The sequence below is a fragment of the Anoplopoma fimbria genome, chromosome 16 (genome assembly GCF_027596085.1).
Source record: "Anoplopoma fimbria isolate UVic2021 breed Golden Eagle Sablefish chromosome 16, Afim_UVic_2022, whole genome shotgun sequence".
Taxonomy (NCBI): Eukaryota; Metazoa; Chordata; class Actinopteri; order Perciformes; family Anoplopomatidae; genus Anoplopoma; species Anoplopoma fimbria.
Window position 1 is genome coordinate 8,366,432 of NC_072464.1, and position 14,663 is coordinate 8,381,094.

Here is a 14,663-nt window from a genome sequence, read left to right on the forward strand (position 1 = left end):
AAAGAAAAAAAAAGAACATCCGCCCTTAATGAACGCTCTCCGGGAATCACGTGGTTTTCGACAAACGCTGGAGGAGCGTGCATCAAGTAAGTAGTAGTCAGATTAACCCTTCATTTCCGGCAGCTTCCAAAATAAAAACCCTATAAACTTCTGGTGTGCCGTAAAGTTATCTGTAGACCTTGTGATGAATTATCTTGAGCTATAGATTGCAGATGAGCTTATCTTAAATATTGAAATTAATTATTATGCGGGTGAGTGTGTATGCAACAAAGGCAAACTCAGGGCAAACCAAATGGTGGTGCCACTGATGCAGAGATAGAGAAGCATTACGTCAATAGGATACATTGTAGACAGCATACACATGTTTAAATTGTTTTATATGCATCAAAGGTCTTACAACTCAAAACCAAGTTGTCACAGACTAACAACAAACATAGAATATACATATATAGTTGATTGTGTGTGTGTGTTTGTATATATATATATAACAGCTCACACAATCAGTCTAATTAACCATAAAACTTCTTTAAACACAACCGGCTCAGTTTCATGATAACAAGGATGTAGACATTGATCAAAGACTGGTGGTAGGATAGAATAAAACTCTGTTGGGAATGATTCAAGGAATCTTTCAGCGAAATGTTGCATGTTTCATCTTGCTTTACTCGGAATATGGAGAGCTCATCTGTAAAAAAAAAAAAGAAAAAGAAAAGGGCAGCATTATAGCAACACAACATATAGAGGACATAGAGGATATAACATTAGCAGCTGAATTTTGCTTATTCAGAAAAATATTAAAACCAACATAATAATACTAGTATAGTAGTTTGCTAATTTTAATGCTAATGTATTAACCCTGTATCAATTTTGCATATATGATTGGCACAACAGCAATAGCACAAAAATATGACGTCAAGTTGCACTATTATTTGGCCAAGGGTTTTTTATGGTCTGGTTATTTATTTTTTCCTGACATGATCATTTTGTTAATGTTTTTTGTTCAATGTGGTTTTTTTTGTTCAAATTTGATGATAACACAACAAACACAAAGATAAGGCATTAGTTTTTATAATTTTTTTTGTTATTGCCAACTTATCCCATGAAAAGACCAAAACCAACATAGTGTGTTTGTCTCTTAATAACTTTCATATTGCCTATCCTCACGGACTCACGGTGTCAATGTCAAAGCACAGTTGTTCGCTGAGCATGTCAAACTCCCCAGGAGTCATTGGTGGCTCAGGAGACCGACACGAAGGTGATCTGGTGCTTGAATGGGAGCTTGGATAACAGAGAAAAGGGAGACAGTTGAAGGGACTGTTTTCTCATTTTGCTATAGGTTGCATTGACAGCAAAAGCAGTGTGCCATATTCAACATCTGATCGTCTGATAATTTAATGTTAGAGTGAAATTTATAAGAAAAAGTAAGTTTAGTAGGGGTCTTTTTCATAGTAACTCACCGCAATTCGGAGATGGGGATCAGGCTAGATGGTATGTATGGATGGACTGTAAATTTAACAGAGATATGGGAGAGATTAGTGTTGTGGCCTAAAATCTAGTGAGTCAACAAAGATTCAGAACAAGCACTAAAAAAACATGAACGCTAAATGAAAAAATGTTTCTGCACTCCTGCCTTTGCTTGGCTGGCTGTTGTAAAGCCGTCCGAAGGCCTCATCTTTGGGGATGTCGGGGTAGAGGAACTTGAGCGGGGTCTCTGGTACAACCCCGTCTGAGATCACTTTGTAGTCTCTTATGATGTCTGCAAATGGGAGGGCGCTAAGCCGGCTTTTAGTGTATGGCTCCACGGAGTTGAACTTCACCTCTCCTGTAGTAAAAAGTCACCGTTAGCAAAACACAGCAAAAGATATCAAGTAAAGACAACAGGCAAAAAAAACGCCTGAAATATATAATTAGACTTACATAAATTACCTTGACCAAAGAGTATTTAAAATTACACTTCTTTGAGACAAATGCATGCGGTTTTCCTCACCATTATCGTTGTGCTCCACCCAGGTGAAAGTGATTCCTCCGAGGTGGCTCTCGCTGAAGCGTAAGAGGAATGTGCCTGGCTCTCTGTCCTTTAGCAGAGTGCGCTCCATTTCTTTACTCACAAAGCCCATGATATAGCTGCATGGATGGTGTCAGTGAAAAAGAAAGAAGACCATTCCTTTAGGCTTTATAGTGGCAGGTAGTGTAGTGAGTGACAGACAGATGCTGAAACACATTTGTCCTCTTTAGCAAAGTGAAAACAAATTTTAAACTCAAACGAAGATAAACAGGCACATAAGCTGCAACATCATCTCGTCTTAACTTTGAGAAACAAAGCTCTGCTCCCGCATCTGGTCATAACTTTGTTGAGGTGCATGAGTCAGTGCCTCAATACAGACATATTCTAATCCAGGGAATTATTGAACATCCTAAGAGGAGCAGTCGTACTGCAAGGCAACGATTTATTGGGACAGTTGAGTGGGGTGAGACATAGCAGGTGAGCCAGTGGCTTACTTCTCATTCCAGACTGGCAGCAAGTGCTTCTTGATGAGCTCCAGGATCGAGTCCAGCCACATCCAGAAACTGAAGGGCTTTCCTGGAATATTCTCCTTGAAGAATGAACGTCACAAGGAGGAGGTACAATGAGTACTTTTAAAAAGATTTAATATGACATTAGATGTGTAATGCAGATATGAAATGGAATTAAAAACATGTCCAGGATCAACAATACAGCATCGGACACAGAACATGCTTTCTCATTAGCCACTAGATGGCACAACCGTACTGGAGATGAAACCACATTGAACTTACTGGTACATATTATTCAACACTTACCTTGGAGAACTTGGACCAGGACACCTGAAAGTCACTACAGGAGGCATGCTGACCTACAACAACACACAGCAAATAACATAAACAGCCGCACAAGATAACAAACTGTTGTTCAACGCCATCCCAAAACCTACAAACTGGTAGTTTTAAAGGAAAAGGGCAAACATACCGAGAAGCTTCTCCCCCAACATGTTAAGCTGCTCCTTGTTGAGGCCTTGACCTGCAAAGGTGGAGAACTGCCAGCTGAGGACCTCAGAGAGCTGGCTCCATGTGGCCCGAGGTGGGTTCCCAAAGAATGCCAAGTTCTGTGGATTATAGAAAAAGAGGAGGACAAATGTAAGAGGAGGGAAGTGGGGATGTGGAAGTAGTTTTTGAAAACACCTGTTAATATAGTGCATCCTCTAAAATGATCATAAAGTTCAATCAACTGCTCACGAAAACGGTTTAGTTAGTTGTACCTAATAAACTGGTAACAGAGTGTAACATCTATAGAATGTGTTAGCTCACCCTCGGCTCATCTGTTAGAAGGTTATACCACATTACCGACGCCCAGCCTCCAGGCAGCTGGCTCACATTGGAAATGACCACCAGTGGCAGAGAACACGTCTGGAAGGATTCACACACACAGTAAGCAGGTTGTGGCATCAATAACAGAGAGCCAAACATAAAGTCAAATCTACACTGCTTGTTCTAACCTCTAGATCAATGGTGAGGCCCTGTACTGTGAAGCAAGCCTCAAAACTGAGAGAGTGAAGTTCCTCCGTTACAGAGAGTAGACCCTGCAAAACACACAAAACAAAGATCTGTTTCAGAGTTTATCCCTCTTAGTGCTACATTTTGAATTTGAAGTATGAGGCTCATTCGACACGACAATATTGGAGTAATGATAGTATTTTTACATTTACTTATTCTCATTCAGACAATTACATATTACAGTAGCACAGGTATTCAGCATCGGTGTTAAGGGACCACTTTGATGGCATATTTAAAGGATAGATCAACCCAAATTTATCCAATCCAATCAATCTGTCCGTTTAATGGTCCACTCATCTTCGTTTCTTACCTCATTCCCCTTCGTCCCATTGATATATTTCTTCTCTTTTAGCTGCTATAAGATACAAACTCAATGTCAGTAAAAGAACAAAAGAAAATGAAATTCAACAAATAACCCTGTGACAAACTGGTTAGTGTTTTATACCATATCCAAGTAAACACACACTGATATTGTTTGTCAACTACTGAGAATATTAAAGTATGAACTAATACATTGACTTTTTCAAGTTATGGGGGAAAACAGCTTTTCTTGTTCTGTCTGAGCGCGATGGAGGACTGGTTATGTGTAGTCCCCAGGTATTGATATTTTCTGATAATAAATGACACATAAGCATTATTAGAGTCAGAGAGTGAATGGGTTGTCTTACCAGGTGTCTGAACTCCACAGAGAGGCAGCCGTTTGAGTAGTCCTCAATGTCCATAACTTTAGTGTTGTTGGTCAGGATAAAAAACTGACGACTTCTGGGGAGAACAATAAGGTAAAACGAAGAGGCCTAATTTTTATGCTACAGGTATCTATGCTGACTGTTTTTAGATGGCACAAATGCAACTGTAGCTCCTGAAATCTGAATGCATTAGCTGAATGCTTACAATTTAGAAATTCGAGTTTTGTGTAAGGTTTTCAAAATAAAAGCTCACAACTCAAAACCTTCTTTAACTGTAAAGGAAAAAAACTTGTTTTCAGATCACTGGAACTATCAAACCTCAGCTGTAGAATTCAAGCAACTTGTGCTCCTGTAGTGAGCTCTCTCCAGTTAAATATTCAGTTACAGTAAAAGTATTTTGAAAAAAATTGAAACAAAACTGAGCTGAAAAAAAGAAAATAAAGTTTTATTGTTGTTCTTATATTGTAGGAAACAAAATAAACTGACCTATGATAGAAACTTTTTCAGACAAAAACTTTTCTCCAAACTGTCAAAACCATTTCTTAAACCAGTAAAATAATGTGATTGTGCAGTTACTAATCACAGTATGAAAACATATCTGTTGGCCACTGTTCTTCAAACCTACTAACTTGCTGCTACACCGCTTTTATTTGTGTTCAAATTAAACATAGCAGTACGTCCTGTCTTGAGATGTTTGTACTCACACTCTGCCAGGGGGGAGGTCCCTAGAGACACACACATACAAACACATACATAATGATTAGCGCACAGACACATTCATGTGAAGAATATAACTTTAACATTTAAGATAAATAAATATAATAATGTATGAACATTTATGTTTATTCAAGTATATTTCTTGGCCTGAAAGTGCAAACCATTATAAAAATGTTTACATAAAAACCTCACTTGTCAAATGTTGTTTTCACTTTCAGCTGATAATCCACTTCTGGAAGTTTAACCAGGAGTCTGAGAGAAATCAGGAGGAGGGAACATATTGAATCAACAACCGCCATTACTACTAATTATGTAACTACGAACTGAGTTTCAAACAGGAGCCAAATATAGCATAAAGAAATCATCAAAACATATTATGTCACATAAGGATACCTGACTTTGGTGGTGAACTGTACTCCGGTCTTGATGATGAGGGGTTTCTGTGGATGTGTGGGCATGCACGGCTGCTTCTCCACCACAAATGAGCTGAGAACAAACCACACCTCATTTGATCAACACCGTTTTCATCATGTTCATTTCACTTGACAGCTCATGCTTGTAAGGCATTCAAGCCAACAGTTGGCTATGTTGGTCCTGTATTTTAGCACCTTTCTGTATCGTGTAATGTGTTATCAGGGCTGTACGTACAGGAGGAAGTTGCTCATACATGTCAGTGTTGCCTCATTATCCATGTACAATATGCATGTAGTTACAGACAGGACAGAAGCTACACAACTTTTAAACTATAAAACAAAATGTGAAAGCTGGGTTTCAAAATGGAATCTGATTTATTAATGCCTACAACAACAAAAAAGCTAGATTTATAGGATTGTGCATCAGAGTACAGGGTTCATGATCAAAGCACCTAATTACTACAATAGGTCTAGAAACACTTAAAAGAGAGTAAGAGCATTTGTGTAACATTGCACAGTATTGCATTTTTTAAGTACATGTACATACTTTTTTAGTTGCATCTAATGTTGCATTGTGTGGTGTTCACGGTACCTCTTGATGAGGTGATAGATGAGGTATTTGATGCGCTCCTCCATCTGTGGTTTTTGCAGGGGGATTGGGTCACTCTCATAGGTGACCTTCACAACCAGCTCCACCAGTTTGTCTAACTGACGCTTTATCTGGAAGAGACTCTGGGCGATCAGAGTAAACCTGAGAAGGGACAGGTGAGAGCAAAATGAGAGGCAACGTAACAGAGCTCATTTCATATACATGTCCTACAAATATTATGTTATGCTGAACTGTGTTTATCCCCTGTTGGCGAGAATAGACACTGGGAATAACCTTAACGTAACAGAAGAGCAGAGATTGACCCAGCTTTCAAGCCAAAAATTTGAAATATGAGGCTTTAAAGGAACAGTATGCAATAAATTGACCGTATTTAATCTTAAAATGACCCCAATATGTCACCAGAGACATGCTAAATTGAAATACTAGCTTCTCTGATAACAGTGCTACATAATTTATGTTCTCATATATAAAATTTCCATTCTTGTGAGGAAATGCTGTTTTTATTTTGACCTGTGTGACCCCCCCCCCCGCTGCCAAATTTGACACCCCTGGTTGCTAGATATGAAACAAACTGGCGCACAAACACAGCATGCTACAGCCATGGAAGCAAGCAAATTAAATTAATTCTAAAGAGTAGCGTTCATAAAGAAAACAATGGGAGGCTATTACTAGTTCAACAGTAACATTGATGAACATCTCTAATAGGAGGAGCGTATGGGCCACATTGTCTGCATGACAAAAAGTTACGACAGAAACTCAAAATTGACTAAATTATTATTATTATTAATCTATAACGTTTTGTTGATAGAATACTGATGTCCAAATTGAATACTTGAGTAAAGTTACTCATGCCCATCCTAAGCCACTATTATTATTTATTTAACAAAATTCGCTAGCGTTAAATAACTAGGTAGATAGTTTAGTGAAACAATGTAGCTAACGTTAGCTAGCTAGCCTGCAGATAATGTTAGTCTTTGCTGGTCGAACAACTGGGAAAGTCCTCTTTTAGCTAACGTTGCATTTTCCAACTAATCCTCCCAACACAGTTTGTAAGTTAACAAACGGCTTGTGTCCGGCCTATTGTTAGGTTTATCTCAAACCCTGTTTTTCCTTTTTGTTCGACCCAGCAAAGTATGATGTTGTGTTCGTCTTGCACTCATATAGTTTCAGTGTCTTTAACCTGGGGAAAAGGGGAATTGGGGGGGACAACTTTCTCAAATATTTTGAATTTAGACTGCAGTACCCATTTTAAACGCTGGCTGTCAGTGTTACTAATTGCTCCTTTACTGTTCCTATGATGTTCAACATTGCACGTTTAATCATGTGCTAGGATTAACATTAGAATAAAAGTAATGATTTCTGTGAATACTAATTCATTACCAACTCTGAAGCTGGTCCAGGCCAGTGAGCAGCGGACCACCAATGGCAGCGATCTGCTGCCTGCGCTTCCAGTCCTGCAGCTCAGGGTTGAGCTGAGAGGTCATCAGGTCATCAATCTCCTTGATCACATCATCCATCTTTGATAAGATCTCCTAAGAAAGGTGTTTAAAACAGCCGTGATGGTTTGTAAGATGCAATGAGTTTTGATTTATACACTGATGAGGTGTTGGCATCTCTGTAACTTTAATATTCGGATCATTTTGGTAAGATTACCTGATCCCTCACATGTCAGAGCTTTGCATGATGACACAAATGCGTACCTTCCTTTTAAAGTCAAGCCTGTTAAGCATTTCCTGCAGTCTTGTTACTTCCTGTTTCATCACCTCAGAGTTCTGTCGAGTATCTGTTGATTCTGACACGCACGCACCCACACACACACACGCACCCACACCCCACACACACACACACACACACACACACACACACACAACCACACAACCACACAACCACAATTCAAAGTTTTGAGCATATTGTGTGCATATTGTGTGATGTGTGCACATTGTATAACAGGGCACACCTCGAGATTGCAGTGTCTTGTAGCGGAAATCAAAGTCATCCTGCATGTCCTCGATGTATTTCACAGCCTGGTCCATCAACTAGACATAGACAGACATTGTTTTGTTTTTTCCATTTAATTGGATGGAATGTAGGTATGACTTTATTTTGGTTTCATTTCATTTTGAGTTTTAGTTACCTGCACGCTGGCCCTGATGATCCCAACTCTGTTATCCATGTTCTTCTGTCTCTCAAAGGCCACAGAATTTTGCAATGATTTCTCCAGTGGACCCTGTTGGAAAACCTTCATTTTAGTCACTGCTGTGTTATTTTAAATTGTTATTACGGATCAAATTTAGACCTTAGACCTTAATCTATATTATTATCCATATTATTTTGATCAAGGAATCATAAGATAAGATAAGATAAGATAAGATAAGATAAGATAATCCTTTATTAGTCCCGCAGCGGGGAAATTTGCAGGCTTACAACAGCGTAGAGTAAAGTGCACACAAGAGACATAGTAGAAGAAGACAAGATAAAAAATAAAAAATAAAAAATAAAAAATAAAATAAAACAAGTATTATAAATAAGCAATAAAAAAAAACCAGTAGAAAAAACAACAATAACTGAAATATTATATTTACAGACAGAAGAAAGAAAAAAAACAAAAAACTATTTTAACTATTTTAACTTATGCCAGCTATTCTAATTTAGTACAAATTTCACATTTCTGCCAGAACACACCTTTATGATGTGGTGCTTTAACAACTATGCACACATCTAATAATATAAAAAACAGAGTCTACAGCCACACTACCAGCTCTGCGAGGCTGTAGAGTTACTCAGGCACAATGGTGCATCAAGCTTAATGTGTACAAACATTTCTCAGAAGCAGAAATGAAACTCAAAATTGACCGCCTTGGAGCAGCAGGAACAAGCTGTAAAAACAACACTATTTATATATATTAGCAACTTTTAAGTATATGGCAAAGTTATTAGCAAACTGTTGCCACCTGATGAATGTAAGTCCTATAGTCACTCTTCTTTTAGCTCTGTTTTTGGTCTCCAATGATTCTTGAGAAGTGAGAACTATGGTCCTTTAGTAGCCAGCACTTCACTGTGTTAACTTGCTAGCTGTTAACTTTTTCCACATGCTGTTTGCCGTTGGTCAGGTAGGATACAGTTGGTTAAAAAATATGTTTTGATTCATTTTTAATATCAAAAACATTTAAGTGTGCATTTAGTTGGACAGCATCTTTGCGGCAGCCTCCCTGGAACACTATACATTAAAAACGTTTTTGGTTGTTTCAGCACTTACAGTTACGTAAGCGGTAGTAGTATCTTGCCATGCTTCATTGTTTCTTAGGAATAAAGTGAAGCTGCTGGGAATATAGGCGTGTTTATTATACAGTATACTGTTTTCCTGTTAGGTTAGCAGCTCTGATTTCCCAGCAGCAGCAGCAGCAGGAGCTGTTTTTTTATTATAAAGTAATCAGAGGGACTTTCCCTATGAGTGAGACGATGTGACAAACCTGTTCCTGCATGCAGGCGCTGGCGAGGATACGGCGCTCCTCCCTGAGGCAAGTGGAGATTACCCTGGCCATGACAGCAGGGTTTGCTGTGTACTTCACCTGTAGGGCCACACACCCACACACACACACACACACACACACACACACACACACACACACACACACACACACACACACACACACACACACACACACACACACACACACACACACACACACACAAAGACAAACACAAACAAAGAGAGAATATTCCATGTTACAAAAATCACCCACACACTTGGATTTTCTAAATCATAGAAATGCACAAACGCCATTAAGAACCAACAGCATAATTGGGTTTGCTTGCTTATCTAACCATCCAGAAAATAAAAGAAGGAAATAGTTTTCACAGAGATTTGTCAACATGGGTCTATTGAGAGACATGAGGTTTTTACTGGAAGTACTTAACATATTTATCCGTAAAGGAATGAGGTTCAACATGACTGGCAAGAAATAAAAGGACCACAGCTCAGTCATTATGAAAGTGTAGAAGGCATGTAGCCAAAGATGTGCACAGATACTTGGAGTACAAACAGTTTTTTCCCCCATGGCATTACTTAGCAAGTACTTTCAAAAGCAATAGAGCTCAGCCCTAGAATGAATTATAGTATATTTTGGGCTTTTGAGCATTTAACCCATAGGAGAATACATTTGGTTTTGTTGACTAAATTTGTTTAAAAATAAATTTGTTTAAAAAGAGGCATAGATATTCTCACTTTTAGTCCCTTGTATTGTTAAAGCTCTAAATAACACTGGATCCTACAATTCCCATAATTCTACCATAGCCTCTGATGTTTAGACCCTCCCGGGCATCACTCTGATGTCATCAGGGTTATTCTCCCATGCCTGCCACAGCTCCTCCAGAGCCACAGAAGACATACAACTGTTTTCACAAGCTGAGTGGTGCTCCCTGTGAATAAACTGACCTTTGGGTTAAATTGATGGAGAAATTTTAATTTATAAATATAAATCAGATATGTTTTCTTTTTCATACACCAGCTAGACCTCGTTCATTGCAGTATGCATGAATAAGGTTCTATGTAGCTCATGTGAAAGCTTTGAATTTGCTTTTCAAAATAAAAACTAAAATAGCAATGCCTTATGTTCATCTAGTTATTCTTAATTACAGAGCAGCAACAAACTTTCCCTCTGTAACACTCCTGCCTCCGCCACTGTATTTTACATCACCACATGATTTTCATGTTCTACTTGGGATTGAAGAGTGGTGCTGTTTTTCTCATCAGCCCGGTCGAAAACCCACTTAGAAAAGTACCAAAAACTTCTGCTGTGGGAAGAGGAAACTTTTTCTCTCGCCTCCAGGTCTGACTTTTTTTTTCATGCATCAGCATCATTGCCAGAATGTAGATTGTGGATGCATCAACACACACCTACACACTCACTTTCATTACAGCAACACCGATTCCACTTAGCATTGTCAGGTAGCAGATTAGTTTGGTTTAGTTTGTAAAGCATTTGGAAACTTTTGGAAGTTCACGTCTCTTTTTGGTTGACCCGCATTGTTTTTGCAAAAATGTATTCTAGACACATCTCAGAGGTCACTTGTCAGTCAAACCAGCAGTGTGCTGACATATTATATATATATATTATTATATAATATATGTTATCTTATATTTCATCAGTGGAAGATTTTAGATGCATCCCTGTGTGTGTACCAGAGGGGTTTTCCTAAGGAAGATTCTAGCTGAATGTGGGTGATGAAACATTCAAATGAAACGGATATTCTAACACGGCTACGGTTTGAATCGATGATACAAACTTCTCTCAAACATCACAACAACAACCCCTCGAGCACCCCTGACTATGCGCACAGGAGTAACTGCTTCCTCTGAGAAGTATTGACTTTGACACATACACACATACACACGCACACACACATACTGACACAGGAAACAGTGGTATGAGCCGCATGGGTTTGTTCTGTAAAAGGTATAGTCTGTTCCAGAATGAAAAGTGTGCTGAGGCTCATGACGACGGTGAGCTCGGACCACAACATCCGGGAGCAAATTCTCGTGAGCTCACTGAGAGATTACCTCCAGGATATGATAACATGAAAACAAAGTGACAGAGGCTGTCTTTTTTTCCCTTAACACATCATTATTGTACTTAGACAAGGATTTTAACAAGCAATACATCGATAATTTATGAAACAATAGACTTTGATACTGTGTGAAACACCAAAAAGTTATACGAGTACTTGCATGGCCTTTACTCTCTTCATTATGACATTTGAGTCGCTGAACAGTAAAAAATAGTCGCTGCTTTCAGGTAAAAAAGGAAAAGCAACACAAAAATAGAGGCCAGTTACACACTCAAAGTGACTTTTTAATTCATTTCCCTTTCACCTCAAGCACACATACAACATCGATGAAAAAACTACTTCTCCTTATGACAGATGTTTTAAATTTGAGTGCTGCAAATGACAAGTATCGTGAGGCAATGGTTTTATTTTAATTCCGCAATGAAGCTAGCAACTTTTTTTTTTAAACTGGGAGTGATAGTGTACAGCAAGTGTAGGGTTATATATGTAAAATGTAAAAGTTTGGTCAGATATTTATAAGCAAATGTAAGTAGACTTGGACATGCCGAACTACATTATATAGCTCTTGGGCTTTTGTCTTTCTGTTCCAGAAATATTGCAAATACCAGGGATCTAAATTGTTGTCTCTTGTGCTTTTAACCCTGCTCATTTTCCCTGCAGTGCCTTTTGCCTGCCTCCCATTTTGTCACCTCAAACTTTATTTATAACGTTTTTTAAAGAACCACATTTGTATTTTATTCCCCAGCAGAGTTCTTCCCTCCTACTTCCTTTGCAATGATACATGTCAACAAAAACATGTAAGTGAGATGATCTATTGTACAGTCATATCTTTCTAACACAGTTTTGAAAGCGCCTTTGCTATTGTGTTACTACTTCCTTTGTTAACTATTTGATGCTCCTGTCTGTCTAGATTCACTGCTTTATATGAATTTCAATTTCAAGTGATGAAAGAAAAAAATAATGATTTAGTATCTCAAGATAATGAGGAGCTTTCTCAAAATAATGTATTTAAGTTAATATTAAGTTTATTGTTATTTTGCTATACTGAGTCATTATTTGTAGAAAGATTTTATAGATACTAAGTCATTATTTTGAAACACTAAGTAATTACTTTGAGTAACTTATTCATTATTTTGACAAGGTTTATCATTATTTTGAGATAATAAGTCATCATTATGACTTATTATGAGATGATTTTCTTCATTCTGCATTCATGTACTGTATGAGCATGTCAGACAATTAAATTAATTTCAGATGTTTCAAGTATTTGATTGACTCCATAGTAACAGTAAAAACTATGAAGTAAACTAATAACTGTGATGTAAAAGTATTGCTGTGGTAAAGCAACTATAAAAGTGTTGGATAGAATCAATCCTTGAGCTTAAAAACAACCTAAAAAATGAAGTCCCTGTTGAAAATTTGAGCGAGTATTGAATATTGCACAATAACTAAGACATGAAAGGAAGAAAGAAGGGTGACACACCTGTAACTGCTGTTGTATGATTTTCATGTTGTGTCTCTGTAGGAAGTTCTGCTCATGTGATCGCACCTTATCCAACTGGGACAGCAGGTCTGTGAACAGCACCCCTGCCATTGACTCATCGTTAGCTGCTATGTCCCTGAAAAACAGACAGTGTGGGTGTTTAGGAGATTCCCAGCAAGACACATGAAGAAGAAGACAGCTGATATGGCTCTTTGACCATTTACTTCAGTCTGACCATCAGCAAAAGTTAGTTTCTAACGCCACATGTGTCTGTCTCCTGTTTGGTGCTGGGCAGGTGAAGTAGGCTAGGCTTTAATTAGGTTTATCACTCGGTTTTCTTTACACTCAGACTAACAACAAGGTTGAAGAGAGTAAAATGCTGTCAAACCGAAACAGAGAACTGACAGATGCTAAAGCGCACATTCCACTCTAGGGTTAGATCACCCAAATTGCAAATAACATATACTCTCACTAAGGCTACCTCATTTATTTTTTGTCAGTGAGAAATGTGCCTTTTCCCTGTAATTTGGGTGATGTGATCTTTTAAGATGATATTATAGTTACCTTTTTTGTGTAAAAAGACGAGTAAGGTGCAGGTGAACGTTCTACATACACACACACACACACACACACACACACACACACACACACACACACACACACACACACACACACACACACACACACACAAATAGCCAGGGAGCAGGACTCACCAATCCTGGGACTCGATCCAGCTGGACAGACCCTGACGGATGTCCATGGGGAAGTTATCATCATACAGATAGTCCACATGTTCCAGGAGTCTGATCTCCAGCTGCTGAATCTGCTTCCACTGGCTCATCCTGCCGTGCATACAGACACCCCCCCCCCAAAAAAAAAAAAAAAAAAATCATTCATCATGCGCTTAAAGATGAAGTAGGTTAAGTATCATCTTGTAATTGTTTAATCTATTATAGATACAGCCTACATATTGTAAAAAAAAATAGTCTGCAGTTCAGTGTTATTTTCGTCATATTTGTTACCTGTGCTGTTTCTGCGCTGCTTTCCCGTCAGTCTCATTTACCATGTGCACTTGTTTCCCTCTTTGACTTTCGCTTTTTAATGTTCAGGAAGCGACCTCATTTATTAAGGGGCTGTCCTCACACTCAGGAAACCCGCCCATCCAGACACCACACACACACACACACACACACACACACACACACACACACACACACACACGCGCGCGCAATATCGTTTGTGTGCGGTGAGAGAAATGGGTGAGAGAGGAATAAGGTAACCTTTTACCGGTAACAGGACCGCATACGTCACAAGTGGACGTATTTAGAAATGTCAGCTATATCGTAGTCCAAATGACAGTTAGTTAATTAGTTGGAAGGTTAATAAAATAAAATCACGAGGTATACTAAATTTACCTGATCATCTCACTGCCAAAGTAGGCTGCTGTAGCCAATGTGTGATTTAGGGGTTATAATCTGATTTTGTAAAGGTGTTTTACTCAGAGTACCAAGTAGAAAAAGTTAACAAGACAATTCTTAAATTAATAATAGCTTAACTTTAAGGATATGTTATCTTTTATTACAATTAAGCAATTGAAAGTTCACAAGACCACGTGA

The 14,663-nt window shown here is 38.4% G+C and overlaps 1 protein-coding gene across 4 annotated transcripts; it reads right to left on the reverse strand.

The window, feature by feature from the left end:
* Window positions 1-359: 359 nt before the first annotated feature.
* On the reverse strand, window positions 360-14,128 carry stat4 (signal transducer and activator of transcription 4). 4 transcript variants are annotated; one of them, XM_054615961.1, is made up of 24 exons: window positions 14,070-14,128; window positions 13,761-13,889; window positions 13,048-13,183; window positions 9,467-9,565; window positions 8,131-8,223; window positions 7,954-8,032; window positions 7,697-7,779; window positions 7,377-7,528; window positions 5,979-6,137; window positions 5,367-5,459; window positions 5,166-5,225; window positions 4,961-4,981; window positions 4,239-4,329; window positions 3,881-3,925; window positions 3,513-3,596; window positions 3,325-3,423; window positions 2,987-3,122; window positions 2,821-2,873; window positions 2,500-2,594; window positions 1,988-2,124; window positions 1,631-1,822; window positions 1,458-1,503; window positions 1,173-1,278; window positions 360-685 (listed from the first exon to the last, which is right to left on the reverse strand). In XM_054615961.1, exons 1-24 carry the CDS (start codon window positions 14,111-14,113, stop codon window positions 662-664), a joined length of 2,256 nt encoding a protein of 751 aa, XP_054471936.1. In that variant the 5' UTR covers window positions 14,114-14,128; the 3' UTR covers window positions 360-661. The 4 variants fall into 4 exon arrangements, with proteins under 4 accessions (XP_054471936.1, XP_054471935.1, XP_054471934.1 ...); XM_054615960.1 differs by having other exon boundaries at window positions 4,239-4,332; XM_054615959.1 differs by having other exon boundaries at window positions 7,697-7,788.
* Between the last annotated feature and the right edge of the window lie 535 nt (window positions 14,129-14,663).